Consider the following 17833-nt stretch of genomic DNA (forward strand, 5'->3'; position numbering starts at 1 on the left):
AACCACTTACAGGCCTGCTCTACCACACATACCCAGTTACTGCCTTTCTCTAGAAAACCTTAAAAACAGTTGCACATCTCTGTCTTAATTACTTTTACAGAATAAATTGCTAGATATTAATACAAATTATAATTAAATACACATTCCAAACTAAAGAATAAAATAGCATTTATTTGATTATTCACATTGGGTTCTCTCATCTATTCTGGTAAATTAGCAAGGGTTTTGCTCAATATGTAATAGGAATGACAACATAGTTTAATTAATGACAACATAAGCCAAAAATGGACCTTTTTCTCACCTGCTACTTAAAGGAAACTTCTATAGGTAGTGTAAAATTATTGGATTAAAACCATGGTATTAAGTGTATTATGGGATATGGCATGTGAAAGCAGCCATAAGAAAAGAGCTCAAGTTAATGGTTTTTATGCTGCTCACTGTTCAGAAATCTTTCTCTATCATATTTATTTGTTTTGATAAAGCAAGCTTTTTCAAAATAGGAACAATGCCTGATACACAGTAAACCTTCAACAAGTATCTGTTGGCTGGCTAACCTACTGATAGGTTTAGATGCCACTTAGAACCTAATTTTCTATTATACATCAAAAAGTATAACAGTGAGACCTTTAATTGTAAATTCAAGGTCTAGTCCCATCTTGTAAGACATTGAAATCTTGGAGGAGGTGCTGCAAAGTCTGAAGAAGATGAGTATAACATCACAAAACTAGACCTCTTCGAGAGGGTAGCAGCAGTAGAAGTGGGGAGGCTAAGGACCTTCTTTGAAATGCTGGGCTTTCATTGAAAGCTGATGAGCCAAGTAAAATAACAACTTCAATGTCCATGTTTTAAAAAGAGAGACTTGCAAATGCCTTGATTGTTTGAAATATAGTTCTGTCAGGAAGTCCACACTGCTTCTGTTCTCTTCACTGCCTGCCTTAGAGAGCCACTCTTAGCTCTTAGTGTTTGACCTGCCTCATGTGCATGCATGTTTTATAAGAGTTCGGGTCACTGTATTTCTCAGGCTCGCTGTGCCCTCTCTCCTCCGCCCTGTTTTTCTTGTTACCCGGACATCTCAGTGAGGTCTTGAATGTGTGTTAACCTGCACTTCAAATTCATCACGTTCACAAAATGCTTCCCCAGACTAGGTCTTCCTGCCAATTTGCCCATTTTTCACCAACTGCTAATACTCTGTTTCTTGTTTCCTGAGCTCAGAAACTCAGTAATTTCTGACTCTTTTTTCACATCTTACTAGGTAAGTCCCACAAAATTTTACATCCACATTTTTTTTCTAGCCGGCCCTCTTCCACCTTGCCTGGTTCAGACCCCCATCAGCTCCCATCTAGATTACTGAAATAGCCATCTCCCTCTCCTTCTCCATTTTGCTCCTTGCTGCCCAATCTATTCTGTGACTGGCTTTGCCCCAGTAATGTCCCATCCTTTCACCCCTGAAAAATCCTTCAGTAAATTGGGAAGTTCTCAGGCTGGCTTTCTAGGCCCTCCCTTTTAGAGCATTATATTGAGAGAGATTATGTCTGTTATATGTGTGTGTGTATACAGTATATTTTATCAGACTGTGCTCCAGCCAGCACCTCCAGCCACTTACCGTGGAGTCACTGCTCAGTAAGTGAATCCCTAGGTGAAAGCCAATCCAGGGATTTGCCAGGTCATTTCACCCAACTCCTTTTAGAGCCCCTGTTCTCTGCCTCCTTCTGGAATCGTTTCTCTGTCTTGCTCCCTCTTTGGTTAAATCCTTCCATTCTGTGAAACCACCAAGTCTCTCATGACCTCTTCATTGCCAAGTCACTTCTGCATTTTCTCATCATGTATCCTAGATTTTTAAGCCCCTATGGGCAAGGCCAGTGCTTGACCTGATTTTGTTTCCTTACCATACTGCCTCTGCCCAAGGATGTGGGTAGCAAGCACTTCTTGATGGATTTACTAGATAGAAAAAGAATAGTTCTTCAAGCCTGGGTTGGTTTCTTTATGCACTCCAGTGCACTTTACTAGCTACACATAACCATCAAGTTTGTTGAAATCTGGTAAGTGTGTATTTAGAGTTTTGTTTTTTCTAGTCTTGAGTATCTTACATATCCTAGTAACAAATAGGGCCACTTTATGTCCTTAATTGCAAGTAAGCTCTTGAAATTCTTACTAAGGGAGTTCCAGGAACATAGTAGGTGCTCACGGAGTGGTTGTGGTTGAGTTGAAGAATGTGATAACAAAAATTTCAGAGGAAATTGTGTGCCTGGTTTCTTATTTAAATTCTCAAGGCTCTTGAAGAACCATTTAGTGATTCTAGAGAGGAGCAAAGGGATGTCTTTTCAAAAGTAAATTATCATTAAGAATGTATAATACCATCTAAATTTGGAATAACCTTCCTTCAAGATTTAGTCTTCATGACCTCTTGACTGCTAAGTCAATTGGCCTTTTTCTCCATGTCCCCCTCAGTCTCAGGCTTTTCCTCTGAGCGCTGCCGCCTTCCCTTCCTTGCCTCAGCTGACACCTGGCTCTCCTGAGGGAACCTCTCAGGGGCTGCCTTTCGTAGGTTTCACATCCTGAAATCCTCAGAGCCACTGGCAGGGTGACGAAGGCTGTGTTGCCCCAGCCCCCCTTCTCCAGTCTTTCTAGAACTGACCTACTTTCTGCAAATCCTGCCCCCCTCAGGCTTGTGCCATTGGACTCTACTCGCTCTTCCACCTTGTTGGGGGATTTTCGCAGTTTACTACAGACTTGACACTTGGCTTAGGGTCTTCCTTCCTAACTCCCTCAGAGCCTGCCATCATCGTGGTGACTCTGGTGTTGACAAGGTCGGCCCCCCAGTAACCTCCTCGTCTCAGGGCTTGGGCCACGTCACCTCCAGTGACCTTCTGCCCTTCCCAACTTGAGTTACCTACTTACAGATTCACAAGACTTTGTCATCACCCCTCACTGTGTCCCCCTCCACAGTCCATGTCCCATCCAACACGGCCTCCTTTACCTCCAGCCAGTGATTGATCTCTTAAATTACAAATCTATTCCCAGCTTTCTCCCTGTCTCTCAAGCCCCAGCCACTGACTTCTACCTCGATTATTGCACCAGTTCCCCGACTTATTTTCCTTCTTCCAGGCTGCCACCTACCAGACCGTTCTTCACCCAGCAGCTGGGGTGATCCCTTAACACAATCTCATCACTCCCCAGCACAGAAGTTCCCAGTGGCATCCCATTCTACTTAGAATGGTTCCACACCCCTCACCACGGTCTGCGAGGCCCTGTCTACCCTGACCCCTCCCTCTCCTGCAGCCTGGCCCGCTCCTGAGTGTGCCTGGCCTTCTTGCTGGTCCTGCTGCAGGGCTTTGCATGCACTGTTCCTCTGCCTGGCACATCCCCACCTCCGTATGTGCATCATTCCTCCAGGGCTCAGCTCATAGGCCCCTGCAGGCTTCTCTGGGCTCCATTAGTCTCTCTTACCTGAAGCCGAGGGGGTGGAGATAGGTGGCATTTTCTGCCATTGAGGTTACTTAGGTGTCTGCTTCAATAGTGTCTCTTTCCCCTCAGAGGAGGTAGGTTCTGGAGGACAGGGGCTTCACTTTTCACCTGATTCCCCAACACCTGATAGCACGCAGCTCATATTAGGCCTGTAGTAAGTATTTTCCGACCAGATGGGTAATAAACCTTCTGCCTCACTTGGCCTTCATGTTTGCCATATTCCCCATACTGCCTTCTCCTGTGTGCCTAGGTACATAATCCCCATTCTTTATATGGCAGCTCCATTTCCATTTTCCATGGCCTCCTCTGTCAAATTCTAAGAGTAATCCAACCTGTCCGCGGTTCATAGCATTGACCCTCTGACGTTGATATATGTGAGTATCTCAGTAATGAATCTGCCCCTCCAACCACCTGCTGCCCACTCCCACCGCACAAGCTGAACTTAAGGAGAATGGGAGTGTGTGGGCCTTTTCTTCCTGCTGCGTCCCCAGCCCTGTCAGCACGATGCTCGGCACACAGGGTGGGCAGGAATCTCTGTGGTTGACAAGCTGTTGTGTGGTTGACCGTTTTCTCTGCCTCTTCACGTGATCGTCTCCTGATGACTGACCTCTCTGACTGTGCTTGCTGGAATTCCTCTTAGATTCTGCCTCTGGACTACTCTGTGCATAATGTGCCCCAGGATTCACCTGTCATTTTTTGTGGCCATGAGTGCATCTGACGTCTCTCCTGTTTTCAGCTTCCTGTTGAGTTGTTTCAGTTCCCTTCTGCCCTCAAGCCAAAAAAAAGCAAGCCATTTACCGGCCTGCATGTGTCCCCTTTGGCTCTGCTTCCCTATCGCCTTCACTAGCATATTGTCATCTGCCTGGTCATCTGGGTCCCAGGCCTTCGAAGCCTACTCAGGACCCTTCTCATCCAGGGCATACATCCAGTGTGTCTCCAAATCCTTTAACCAAAGCATTGTCTGTATCTGTTGTCTCTCTGCCTCTCCACCTTCTTCCCCCTCTGCTACTCTTTTGCAGCTGAGTTCTGAGCCTTTCTCTGTAATCTGCAGAGAAGGAAAAAGCTCTCCACTGTCTGGCACCCATGTCTTCCCCAGCCACGGTGCATGTGTCATCCTTTCTGGGGACATTCAGGGGGCTAATGAGTCTCCTCAGTAATGGGCTGAATGTGGCTAGCCTGTAGGCTTTGGTATGAGGAACCATAAACTGTTTTGATTCTGAGTTTCCTGGATAGGTCCAGCTCCTGTCCTGTGTGTACCCACTAGTGCATTCCCTTGGTATGTCTTTTGTAAACTTCTTCCCTGTAAACAGAGCACATTCCTAATCTCCATGCCTAAACAGAATGACAGAATTTCCAAACTGGGCTATTGCCCAGTGTCCTCCAACACAGACCCGGCTCCCTCCTTTTCTGCCTCGTGCCTCCATGAACCCTGTACGCATCACAGTGGCCTCACTGGCTTTAGTGAGGGTAAAGAAATCTTCCTTAAGTTGCATTTTAAAGCCAAATTTTTACAACTGGAGGAGGGTTTTCCCCAAAAATGAATTGGAGATGTCACTGCTGATAGGTACTCCCAGGGTGGCCTTTGGGGCAGTCACACAGGACACCTCTTCAGGTTCTAACTTCATGTGAAATTACTAGAATTAGTGACTGTCAAAGTCTAATAGGTCCTTTTTTGGTGGCACATCTTCCATTTCACCCTCTAGGCCTAGACACTCTAAATTCCTTAAAGCTTGATAATTTTGGTTTAATGATCTCCCTAAGTAAGGTATTTTATTAGAGTGAATTGATCTGTAGGCAAAAGTTTCATCACAGGCTTCTCAGTCACCTAAAGTAGAAGGGAGTGGAAGCGTGTAGAGGGCCCTGAAGGAGTAGGAACTGTACCAGACATCGGCTCTCTTACTTAGTTCTCTGTGACGTATAGATAGCAGTCTCTACATTTTAAAGGTTAGGACTATGGTTCAGAGAGGCTAAGTAACTACTGATGTCACACAGCAGCTAGTGAAAAGTCAGCCTATTTGATTCTAGATCTAGCTCTGTGACTCTGAAAACAGATTTTTCCACAATACTGGGTACATTTGACTTGTTTGCAAATGATAAGTAGCACTGAAAATATACTTTTCATCTCATTGCACTGATGAGTTATGTAACACTTTTTACATTCCTGTCTTCCTCTCTTTTGTCCCCTCTATTGCCTTAGAGCCTACTCATTCCACGTCACTGCAGACGGTCAGATGCAGCCTGTCCCCTTCCCCCCCGACGCTCTCATCGGACCCGGAATCCCCCGACACGCGCGCCAGATCAACACGCTGAACCACGGGGAGGTGGTGTGCGCCGTGACCATCAGCAACCCCACCAGACATGTGTACACGGGCGGGAAGGGCTGCGTCAAGGTCTGGGACATCAGTCACCCCGGCAATAAGAGCCCCGTCTCTCAGCTGGACTGTTTGGTGAGTGAACATGGGTGAACATAGACCTCACTCAGTAAACAGGATGGGAGGTGAGAGACACCCGCCTGCACCCTAAGGGACCAGCTGTCCCCAGAGTCCTCTGGTCGTTCACTTGGAGACTGAGAACACTGATAAGGACCTGAGTCCTCTTTTGGTGCCTGAAGGCAGGATGACATGGTTCTGCATGTGGCATGCAGCTCTCATTAACCCTGCCCAGGGCATGGGGTGGGCAAACCGCTGTTTTCCCAGATGATAAAGGAGTTTAAGAAAACTAAGAGCCAGTGATGAGTTCTGTGAGAGTGTACCTAAACATCTTAATCTGACACATTATGAGTTGAGAGTAATTTACATTTCATGTGGTAGACACTTGAATACCCTTAGCTGTTTCATGGGTGTTTTCCTTGAGTTATTTGGGAAATTCCAGTTTGATTTTCTTCCTTAGGCCAGCAGTAGAATTTTTCGCTTACAGCATGATGTCAGGTCAGTTTAACATAATTGATGCACACAAGATTCCCATAACCTGCTGTGCTGGAAGGAAGTTTTTCTCCCTGTCATTTAACACTCGTTGGTCAAGGCTTGCCTCCCATTGATGCTGCCTCATCAAAGCCAAGATGTCCTTTAGCCAGCCGTGCAGGGCCAGGTGAAAGGAGGAGACCACCAGGTCTCTACCCCTGGAACTTCACCAGCCAGGTCAAGTGCACCAGTTCCCAGGCGAGGCCCTCCTGGATTGTGGGGGTGTGCATGTCTGTGCAAAGGACTCTGGCAGCTGGTTGATTTGATGGTGGTAGGAGGGGGTCTAGATCTTTCATTTTCATGCTAATTAAGATTAAATATCTCGGGACTAAATTTTGTAAATCAAGTATAAGTACTTCCGTAATTTCATGTAATTTTCCAGCATTAATCCACTTTATCATTGTCATAAGTAAAAATGGCTCATTAAAACCAGGAGGGAACACAATACTTTATGGCTTTCTGCTCTCATGTTAATGCAGTTTTCCTTTCCTCATGAGTAATCTCTTGATGGTTTTTGTCTCTACAGAACAGGGATAACTATATCCGTTCCTGCCGATTACTCCCTGATGGTCGCACCCTAATTGTAGGAGGGGAGGCCAGTACTCTGTCCATTTGGGACCTGGCAGCCCCCACCCCGCGCATCAAGGCAGAGCTGACGTCCTCGGCCCCCGCCTGCTACGCCCTGGCCATCAGCCCTGACTCCAAGGTCTGCTTCTCATGCTGCAGCGACGGCAACATTGCCGTGTGGGACCTGCACAACCAGACGCTGGTGAGGTGGGTCCGCAGGCTCCCTTACCAGGTGTGAGAGGGTGCTCGTGCTGCCATTCAGTGCCTGAGAGTTGTGCGTGTCTGAATTTAAAAAGATTAAATATAGTTTACTAAAAATCATTAAGAATAGGCCCATTTTAAGATGTTAGAAACAAATTATTATCGTACAATCTTGTTTTTGCACTACTTGAACTTTTATCAAATGAGGAGGTTTTTATGACATACTGAGCATCACCAATTCAGGTTTTTTATAAATGAGGTCCTTTTTACTTAATTAATGTTCATGAGGTTCCCATGAGCACATTAGACATCTGTAATTCACCATCTGTGCTCGCTTACTGACCATCACTGTCCATAGACTCTTGCTGAGGGGATTTGCTGTCCTCGGTGCCCTATGTATCTGACACATTCACTCCTGAAACAAGCTCGTTGGGCACCTACCATGGCCCAGGCATTGTGTTGGTGTCGATCACCTGAATGCTCTAGGTTATTGGTAGCCCACCTCTCAGGATGGACAGATATAACTAAGAGGTCTGTTTAGAAATGAGATTGTGTAGGGTCTGTGTTGATAGGTAAAGCCCTGCAACAAGTCTCTGGGCGACAGCACCTGAGAGCAGGAAGCAAGAGTGATCGGCTGAAGAACGTGTGAAGGTCGTGATGAAGCAAAACTGCAAGGCTGGGGGGAGGTGGATGGAGTAGGCGGCCTCTATTCGCAAGATAGTTTGCCTGATGGGCTTTATATGTCATTTCAAAAACAAACGGATCATCGCTTTGGTTCCTTTGGGGAAGGCTCTAATGGGGAACTCCTTCTAATCCCCTCCCCTCAGCCCAGTGTCTTTGTACACTTTACCAGCCTCCTGGGGCATTCGGGTCCCTGAGTGTCCATGTCCCCTTCTAGACAGCAGGCCTTTCATGCCGTAGGCTGTATTCCCTCCCTCGGCAGAATGGGTCCGGCCACTCCCTGTGCTCCCTCCCATAGCTTTGCAGAAGGGAAAGTACTCCTTACGTCCTCTTCAGTTCTCTCCTTCCTTGATGCCACAGGGACAGAATGGGTCTCAGACTGTATCTTTGATTATTCCCCATACATGTAGCCCTATGTTTTCTTTTGTTTATATCAGTTGGAGATTTTTTCCATCAGTTCTATCAGTCTTATTTTAGTCAAAAAGTAATTTGAAGAGTATTTCCTAAGTGTTCGAAAATTAGAAGTGCTGGGAATTCAGCATCTCAATTAAACTTTAATCTTTATATATATACTTCATTATTACTTGAGTAATTAGGAAACATAAAAAAACCAAAATGAAATCTACAAATAAGGCCAGCAAGGAAATTGATTGCTGAGGAATTCTAAATTGAGTTCACCTAAAAAATAACTTTTCATGGGTTTTCCCTCCATGTTGACATTTTTCAGGCAATTCCAGGGCCACACAGATGGGGCCAGCTGTATTGACATTTCTAATGATGGTACCAAGCTCTGGACGGGCGGCTTGGACAACACGGTCAGATCTTGGGACCTGCGTGAAGGGCGACAGCTGCAGCAGCATGACTTCACCTCACAGGTGCAGCCGTGGGCCCATGACATTTCAGACATGGTTCTGTGAAATCTGTGACATCTTAAGGGGCAGTTGGTGTACTGTGTGAGGAAGCCACTTTTGAATGTGGATTAGACAACTGAAAATTCTAGTGTTTTTTGTCAAATTACAACAGTATATATTTTATTAAAGGATTGAACCTCATTGATTTTAAGCTTTTATCAGGTTTCTGTTTGAAAGACCATCACTCTGTGGATGTGGATTTTACATTGACAAGTAAATTGTATTGTGGAGATATGACTCATTACTTTGGGATCACCCGTTTGACTTTATCTGAGATAATCTTGATCACCTTCGTTATTTAAGTAGTATTCTCAGAAGAAACAATACCTGGTAGTTAAAGGAAGCATGTCCTCTGGGAACTCCAGCACTATAACCTGTTTTAATCTAGATCTTTTCTCTGGGCTACTGCCCAACTGGAGAGTGGCTTGCCGTAGGGATGGAGAACAGTAATGTGGAGGTGCTACATGTCACCAAGCCGGACAAATACCAGCTGCATCTTCATGAGAGCTGTGTGCTGTCACTCAAGTTTGCCCATTGTGGTAAGCAAGCCCCTCTCCTCTATTTTCTGTCAACAGGAATTGTTCCTTCAGGTCTCCTGCAGATACATTATTGTAAATCAGGTCCTTTCGTTTATTAACATGTCCTCTTCAAAATTCTGTTAATTCCTTACACAAGCCAACTTCCTTATGCCATGTAAATTTCAGGTGTCACTCCACTTTTATCTTTGTCGTAAGTATAAATGACTCATTAAATCTAAGAGTAAATTTTTCCAGTGTTAAGTAACTTTTATTACCAATTAGATGGGTTTTCCGTGAATAGTTTAATGCTCCATAAAGCAAATCTTGAGGGTCTGACAAAGTAACACTAACATTGCCTTTCAACAAACCCTCTTTCTGTAGGCAAATGGTTTGTGAGTACTGGAAAGGACAACCTTCTGAATGCCTGGAGAACACCTTATGGAGCCAGTATATTCCAGGTAACATTTAACTTGTGTACTCACTGCATGGTGCTGGTTTAACCGAACTTGGTCTGTGTGTCCTCTCAAATTAATAATGTACATAAATGTCGTAGGAGGTAGAAGCTAGTGTTATTCCCATTGTGCAAGTTAAGCAAGACTCTTCTTTCTTAATCTTCTGTATTTAGGATGTTATTTTTTTAGGTGTCCTTTTTTTAGGAGTAACATAACAAATTTGCAGTTTTCTTAACTAAGTGGTATTAAGCCAGCATACCAACATATACTGTGCAAGATAATCAATAGGACAAAAATAGCTGATTTTTGCTATCATGAAGTTTATAATTTAATAGTGTTTTTTGTATTGTGGGTCACAACATTTTAGATGATTCCAACCAGGACTTGAAAAATATTAGAGTTTGTCTTTTGTAGGAAGTATATGTATCTTATGTGTACACTGGGTTGTGAAGTAAAATGTGTTTATTATAGGTCATGGTAAAAAAGTCTGAGAAGCACTGATAGTGGGTTAGAATCCTACGGGGTCAGCTGGCTGGTTTAGTGCAGTCCAGGTCACAGGTGACATTGAACCCTTTGTCGCCACAAGTTGAACATAGTATCCAGAGCTCTAAGTATGATACATTTTTCTTTCTAATGAACTACTCCCCACTTGCAGATTTTCACTCTGTTTTTACACAGGGGAACATTAGGCTTTCTATTAGAACTATTTTTGGATTTATCTAAAAAAATGTAGTATTTTCAATGCCATTTCCCATTTATTACCTTGTTAAACTCTGAGGCAATGCTTTGAGGTGGCAGCCAGGTGAGACATCTTTACCTGTTTGCCTTAGTAAGGAAACTGAGGCTCAGACAGGTGTAGTGGCACATCTCATGTTCACAGCTCAATCTAAATCCAGCCATCTGACTGAGGATGATGGCTTTTCACTAGGAGAGCTGTTCTTCACTCTCTGGACTGCAGGCTTTGAAACGGGGCCTGGCTTCATCAGCATCGGTGTCACAGGTGGCACTGACTAGCCTGCCACCTAATGTCCCCAGTGCAGGAGCCGGTCGCCTCCCTGGTGAGGAGCCCCTGGAGGGCACTGGCGCAGCCTTCCTTGCTTGGGGCTCCTATTTGGATGATGTTTGAACACTTTACACTTGTTTTTCCTTGGAATCCTGTAATCCTGCTTCTCAGTTTTCAGGGATTTTTCTTTCCATATTTAACATTTGTGTTTATGTGCTTCTTTCCCAGTCCAAAGAATCCTCATCGGTGCTTAGCTGTGACATCTCTGTGGATGACAAATATATTGTCACTGGATCTGGGGACAAGAAGGCCACGGTTTATGAAGTTATTTATTAAGGACAAATCTTCATGTGAACTGGACTCCTTCTCCTTGTAGCACTTTGTTCTGTCCGTCCCCCTCCAACCCCCTACCCCACGCCTAAAGCTGAGGATCAGACCCTCACTGCAGTTGGGGTGTCAAACCCCCACCCTCGCCCCCACTTCCTCCCTGCTGTCAATTGTGAAAACTCATTAAGAACCTGTGATACCAAATCTTCAGCTGTCTACTTGGAACAACACGGAATAACCATACTTAACAGTGAATGGAATCTTTAATTATGTATTATATCTGTAATATATTTATTTTGTTTAAAGAAGGCTTTCTAACTTTGACTAAATAAAGCTGTCTGCTCCTGCATTGATAATGAAGATGCATTGTATTTGATACCCCTGCCCCCCTTTTTTTGGCAAAGGAGGGGAAAGGAAGGTTTAAAATAATTGATTTAAAAAATGTCACTAAATGTAGACTAATGACTGTATAGAGATGTGAAATGTATAATTACATATGAAAGCAATATGTTGCTGTGTTCTTAGATTTATTTGTTTTTGTTTTCTACTTATTTTAAAGATGTTTGGAAATTTGAACAATTAGAACATGACAGCCCACGTCATATTCATTTGAGTCTATTTGGACAACTTCAAACAACGTATCTGTAGCTTTAGATTATATTTGATCAAAGTAATTGGATTTTTCTCTTTTTTCTTTTTTTTGACTTGTTGACAAGTGTCTTTGTAATATGTTTTTAATTCCTTTTCTTACTGTATTATAGACAGACGAACAAATTCAATTTGGCCTCAAAGAGAGAGAGAACGTAAGCCCTTCTGGATATTTTTGCCACATTTCTTTGCAAAGGGAGATGTCTATCTTTGGGGAGTTTTGTCATTACGAGAAATTATGGGCTCTTTCTGGCATGTTCTTTGGGAACTGTACAGTTTGAGGGGAGGATTCCTCCCACTGTGCAAGTCAGGTGTTTCCCAAACCAAGGGCAGCAGGGGAGGACTTGCGAGGACGCCCCTGTGAGCACCAGGGGGAACGGACACTCGCCCGGAGTTGAGGACTTGCTTCCTTTACCTCTGGTCCTTCCCATGTCTTAGTGGGATGTCCCTGAAACAGACACAGGCTGGGCCTTCGTGCCAGACACTTTGTGTCATCCTTTATGTTGTTGCTGTTAAATATGATATGTGACTCCTTTTTTTATTATTTTTGTTTGAATGCTTTAAAACTCCTTTAAGTCTGTGGATCTGCTGATGTACAGTGCCTTTGCTGCTATGGATCAAAATCAAAAGAACTGTGTAGATAAACTTTATTGTATAAGTAGAAAATTACTTAATTTCATACTAGAAATGGATGGATGCTGCAAGTTGAAATGGACTGTCCATTGACGTTCCTAATGTGGTAGCAGAAAAAAAATGGTGTCTTAAGTGCTTAGTGTTTGATGTCATTAACAGTTTCGTAAAACTCTACAGTGTAGAAAGATTTTGATACTAAATTGTGCATTGTACATAGTTCTAACGCATTGTATTGACCACCAGTACTTCTATAATGGTAGATTGTTTGTGCATTCAGACTTTTAAGCATTAAACATAAGTAACTTCTAGTATGCTTATTTTTAATTCTTTGTTTTCCTGGCTTTAGTTTTTTTATCTTTGTGTCACTCTTTTATATTAAAAATTGCTAGTTTTATTCAAGGGAGACTAGTGTTAAAGTCAAGTTATATGGGCTTTTTTACTGCTATTTTTTATTTTCACTGAAGAAGAGCTAGAAGGGAAAACAGAGGTTATCAATGACAGGTTGCTGTCAGATGTTTGCTGAGTATGTCTTTGGTTTGTAAAAATATTGTCCAAGAAAAAGTTATACGTTACTCAAAGCCTTGATGCTTTAGAGCTGTGCCGTTCAGTATGGTTACTGCTAGCCGTTTGTGGCTATTTAACTTCATTAAAATAAAAAATCTGTTTATCTGTCACACTACATTTCAAGTGCTCAGCCACATGCGGTTGACGGCTACTTGATTGGACTACACAGATTTATGAACCATTTCCATCAGCAAAGAAACTTCGTGGGACTAGCGATGCCTTAGAGTTGGCCCCTGTACACCACTGTTAGCCATTTAGGTTTGGGTAATATTTTTGACATAATATGCTGAAGTCTTGGAAAAAAGTACAAGGCCCATTGGGCTGCTTCTGGTTTGGTGTTTGAAGATCCACCATAAGAAAATACTTCAAGAACTCTATACTCCTGGGACCCAAAAACCTGACATTTTAAGGATCCAGTGGGTAGAAAGAAGCCCAGAGCTTTGGGAGCAGCCCTCTGGTGGTCTGGAGTGAGCCCAGTGATGGGCTGTGAGAGGCAGTGTTGCACCTCAGTGCTGGGAGCTGTGTGGTGGTCATCAGTGGGGTGGCAGCAGCAAATCCCAGGTGAGGGCTGGGAGGGATGCTCCCTCGGAGGGTGACATCTTAGCAGTGTTGTTAGCTCAAAAAAAAAAATCATTTGGGCACAGGTCATGACATTTACATACTGTGTCTACACTGCTAGGAGAAAGTGCCCCAAGGAGGTGGAATTCCTGGTGAGTGCCTGGTGGATCAGGTCTGCAAGGTGCTGAAATTTTCTCTTCACAGAGAGATGTGAAACATTGGCCACTGTATTGTACTGGTTTAAAAATTGAACTTTTTAAAATAAATGGGTGTCTGTTTATTTCCTCTCATTGTTGAGGTTTTATCAGATTAGATTTTTATACCTTGGATATAAATCTCAGCCCTGCATTGATCTGCACTGATGTCTATATTGCTGGTGGTATAATTTTAACTTGGCTTAGTATTGTTTTCACTCCATCTATTCAAGAGTCTTGCAGAGTCTGAAGGACAACAAATAATACAGGCATCACCCTGAACCAGGGAAAACTCAAATCTGAGGAAAGAGGACTGGAGGGTTGATTGACATAAAAATATCAAGAAATAGAAACCCAAATTCAGGAAGTCATCAAGACCTTCCTAAGATTGGCAGATAAAATTTAGAGGGATGCTCACCTCACTTTTAGGGTATTACTTAGCAAGGTGGTTTCTGTCTGGTGGCTACAAAAGAATCCAGCCTTGTCCTGGAATGGTGTATGCCAAAATTTTACTGTAACCCCGTTGACACCTGCAGGTGGCTGGAATTACACACCCATGAGATACTGAGAAACTCAGTTTCAGTCCACCACAAAGCCATTAAATTCTGGGACCTTGCAGCCAAGAGCTGGGGAAATTGATGTCCCACCCACAGTCAGAACGCAGTGTTCTGGACAGAGATGTAGTACACATGTGAGCCTTTGTGAGCAACTAGACCATCAGTCATACCCTCAGCTGTCACCTCGGCTGCTTTTGACAGCATCTCAATTGTTGGTGCACTGGAGCTGAGTAACAAAATGTCCCACTTCTGGTATTCATCAGTTGATATTTTTAGCAATTGTAAGCAAACTCATATTAGGATTCTTTGCCCAGCATTAAATAAGCAGTTACAAGATTTTAACAATGTTGGTACCCAAAAAGCCTCTGATACTCTGGGATGTTCATTTCTATATCTACCGAGCCACTGGGCACCCTGTGGCGTGGTCAGCATGCTCTGGGTCTTGCTGCCCCTGATTCTCTCTGTGGCCGCAGCAGTCAAAGCAGAGGCTCACACCAGCCCTGGTCTCTGGAGCTGATGGCAGTTCTTTGCCCTTCAGTACAAACTTCCATTCAGAACTGACAATGGAAACGGCTTATTTTTGATAACCAAACACATGAGAAAACTTCTCATGTATTGGAGCATTTTAACAGCCGTGCCATCATAATGGTGGGGAAAGACTCTTCTTATAAGTAGCTGTTAACATTTTATTTTAGTTTGGTTTGGGCGTTTGGCAGCAAGTGACAGAATCTCTTGGGTCCCAGATAGGAATTAGCGGGGGACCTGGACTCTTGTTCACCTCTCCCCTGGCAAGGAAATTCCTAGCTGGAATCTTAGATATTTGGCCCACAGGGAAGGAGAATTCCCAGGGAACGGCTGCCTTAAGTCCAGAGGAAAACCATGAGCGCAAGTGTTTTCACAGAAGTTGTTCTGTTTGATCTCCCAGCGTCCTAGACAGGCTGGACGCCAAATACTGAATTTACACAAAAGCACACAAAGGATCAGAGGAGAAGAGTGAGTGACCCCAACTCTGGTCTCGCCAGGATGGAGTGAGGCAAGCTGACCCGAGCGCCTGAGCCCTGGATGTGCAGGCGGAGCCCTATGCTGGCTGCCCAGCACGGCGGGAAGAGAAGCAGAAAGGGGGTGTGGCAGACGCTTCGGGCTCACTGCCCTTCGGTCCTCGGTGTCACACAAGTTGGCTGGCTGCCTGAGACTAGGGATCACACACCTCTTGGGAACTCCTTAAATCAATCACCATTTGCCTTTTGAGTTCCTGTGGTGGCGTGTACGTGCCCTGGGCTGCCTACACCAAGGCAAAGCCTGCTTGTGGGTAGTAGACTTCCCCACGTGTGATCTTGGACCCCAGGCCTCTTACCCCACCCCTCTTCTCCAGTGACATCGGAACTTGGTGAGAACATTCAGAATTAACAACTCTTAGGTTATTTTGGAAGAAGACATAAACACATAAATGTCGAGCTTTATCTCAGGCCCAGCAAAATAAACACACACACTAGAACAGACATGTCAAGTATTTGGGTTTTGAGGACTTAGGCAGTAAATCTTTGGACTCCAGGTGGAGTCCAAACTGATGCCCACATGGTTTTAAGTCTCAGGATTTCCCCCAGCCCAGGTGGCAGCTGGCCATTTCCCTGTCTTTGCTAGATACCCACACAGCCTTTTCTAAAAGAAACTAGCAGAGGAGGTACCCTGGCCTTACCTCTCGTCACGTGGCAGGAAGTCTGAGTTGAGCTAGCAAGTAGCAGGAGAGCCAGCTGGCTGGCGGTGGAGCCGGACACTGCTGGCCTTGTGATCGTGAGGGCTCCCGCAGAGGAGACTGTCGGCCAAGCCTGTGCCTTTACCACCTGGCAGGGCCAGCACAGGGACAGAAAGGGACATTAGCAGGAACCACCACGAGGAAGGGAGTAAGACCCCCTCGAACACTATGCATCCAGCAAAGCGGTTCTGGGCTCAGGAACAGCGCCTTACTGTTTGAAGAACTTCAGTTGGGTGTCTCTTTGCTGCAAGAGTTTAGCTTAAATAAACACTCTTCTCTTCAACACCTCTTTCCCACCGCAGAGAAAGCTGGTGGCCCTAAGGACAAAGCACTACCCCAAGGCCTGTTAGTCTTTCCCAGGTATTGTGTTTGGATTAACTGCAGAAACCATCTGTTAAACTTCTTAGCCCTTTCATTTGGCCTCTGAATAGACAATCACCACTGATAATGCAATGTGATTTCAGGTTTTACGGCTGAGTTGAGAAATTCAAAATTAGGGTTTCCACATTGATGGTCAGTCAATCCCACTGCACAGGCATCTTCAGTATGAGAGTTTGCGTGCAAACAAGAACAGCCTTCCAAGGGGCGTAAGATGGTGGGGAAGGTTTCTTGTCTTGGTTCACAAGCACTTGCTCCTGAGCAATGGTCTTACAAATACAGCTAATGTGCCCTTAAAGAGAACTTCAGGGTGATGAAGAGGCTCAGCCTGGGCCGCTTGGTCTGGGGCAACAGGCCTTCCAGACATGCTCCTGTGGGCGCAGCTTTGAACCACGAGCACCGAAAGGACTTGAGCTCAGCTCTTCCACACTTTGGGCAGATGGCATTCCCACCTCAACACTTAGTGTTTGCTTGAACATGTCTTTTTCTTGCTGAAGATTTGTTTTCGCACGAGTTAGAGAACAGTGTTCTGGTGTCCTGACAGATTACAGGCTAATAGGTTTGCAAAACTCATACCTGACCACAGATTCACAGGCGTGAATAAGCCATGGCAATTTGGTGTTGCTCAAGTTTATCGAGGTTTTATCTTATTTTTCCCCAGACTTATTGAGATATAATGTACATATAATACTGTGTAAATTCAAACTATACAACTTGATTTGGTGTACTTATATTTGCAAAATGATTACCACAATAAGGTTAGTTAACACATCTGTCATCTCACATAACCACAATTGTGTGTGTGTGTGTGTGTGTGTGTGTGCTGAAAAACAAGATTTACTCTCACAGAAATTTTCAAGTACATAATACAGTATTGTCACCCATGGACACTATGCTGATAATTAAGTCCCCAGAACTTATTCATCTTATAACTGGAAGTTTGTGCTCTTTGACCAGTATCTCCCAGGACTACCACCCCAAGCCCCTGGCAGCCACCATTCTACACTGTTTCTCTGAATTTGCTTTTTTTTAGATTCCACATATAAGTGAGGTCATACAGTATTTGCCTCTTTCTCCATCTGATGTGTTTAACTTAGAATAATGCCCTTGAGGTCCATCTCATTTGTTGGAAATGGCAGGATTTCCTTCTTTCTCAAGGCTGAATAATATTCCATTGTGTGTGCAGATGTGTGTGTGTATATATATATATATGTGCCACATTTTTTTTTCTATCCATTCATCCATTGGTGGATACTTAGGTTGTTTCCATTTCTTGGCTATTATCAATAAGGCTGAGTGAATGTGGGAATGCAGGTATTCCTTAGAGTTTTCATTTCTGTGAGAGTGAAAGATGAGGTTTCATCTCCTTTGCCTATATGCCCAGAAGTAGGATTACTGGATAATATGACAGTTTTATTTTTAACTTTGGGTTGATTCTCCACAATGTTTTTCATAGTGGCCCT

The 17833-nt window shown here is 44.0% G+C and overlaps 1 protein-coding gene across 12 annotated transcripts in view; it reads left to right on the forward strand.

Moving 5' to 3' along the window:
* Positions 1 to 12674, forward strand: part of TLE4 (TLE family member 4, transcriptional corepressor) — a 133766-nt gene extending 121092 nt beyond the window's left edge. For all 12 annotated transcript variants that reach the window (XM_073228690.1, XM_036991276.2, XM_036991277.2 and 9 more), the window contains 6 exons: positions 5663 to 5912; positions 6952 to 7199; positions 8602 to 8749; positions 9174 to 9324; positions 9685 to 9761; positions 10987 to 12674. In XM_073228690.1, the coding sequence (XP_073084791.1) occupies positions 5663 to 5912; positions 6952 to 7199; positions 8602 to 8749; positions 9174 to 9324; positions 9685 to 9761; positions 10987 to 11094 (982 nt within the window). In that variant the 3' untranslated portion in view covers positions 11095 to 12674. The remainder of the gene's footprint in view (positions 1 to 5662; positions 5913 to 6951; positions 7200 to 8601; positions 8750 to 9173; positions 9325 to 9684; positions 9762 to 10986) is intronic.
* Positions 12675 to 17833: the final 5159 nt, after the last annotated feature.

The sequence above is a fragment of the Manis javanica genome, chromosome 2 (genome assembly GCF_040802235.1).
Source record: "Manis javanica isolate MJ-LG chromosome 2, MJ_LKY, whole genome shotgun sequence".
Taxonomy (NCBI): domain Eukaryota; kingdom Metazoa; phylum Chordata; class Mammalia; order Pholidota; family Manidae; genus Manis; species Manis javanica.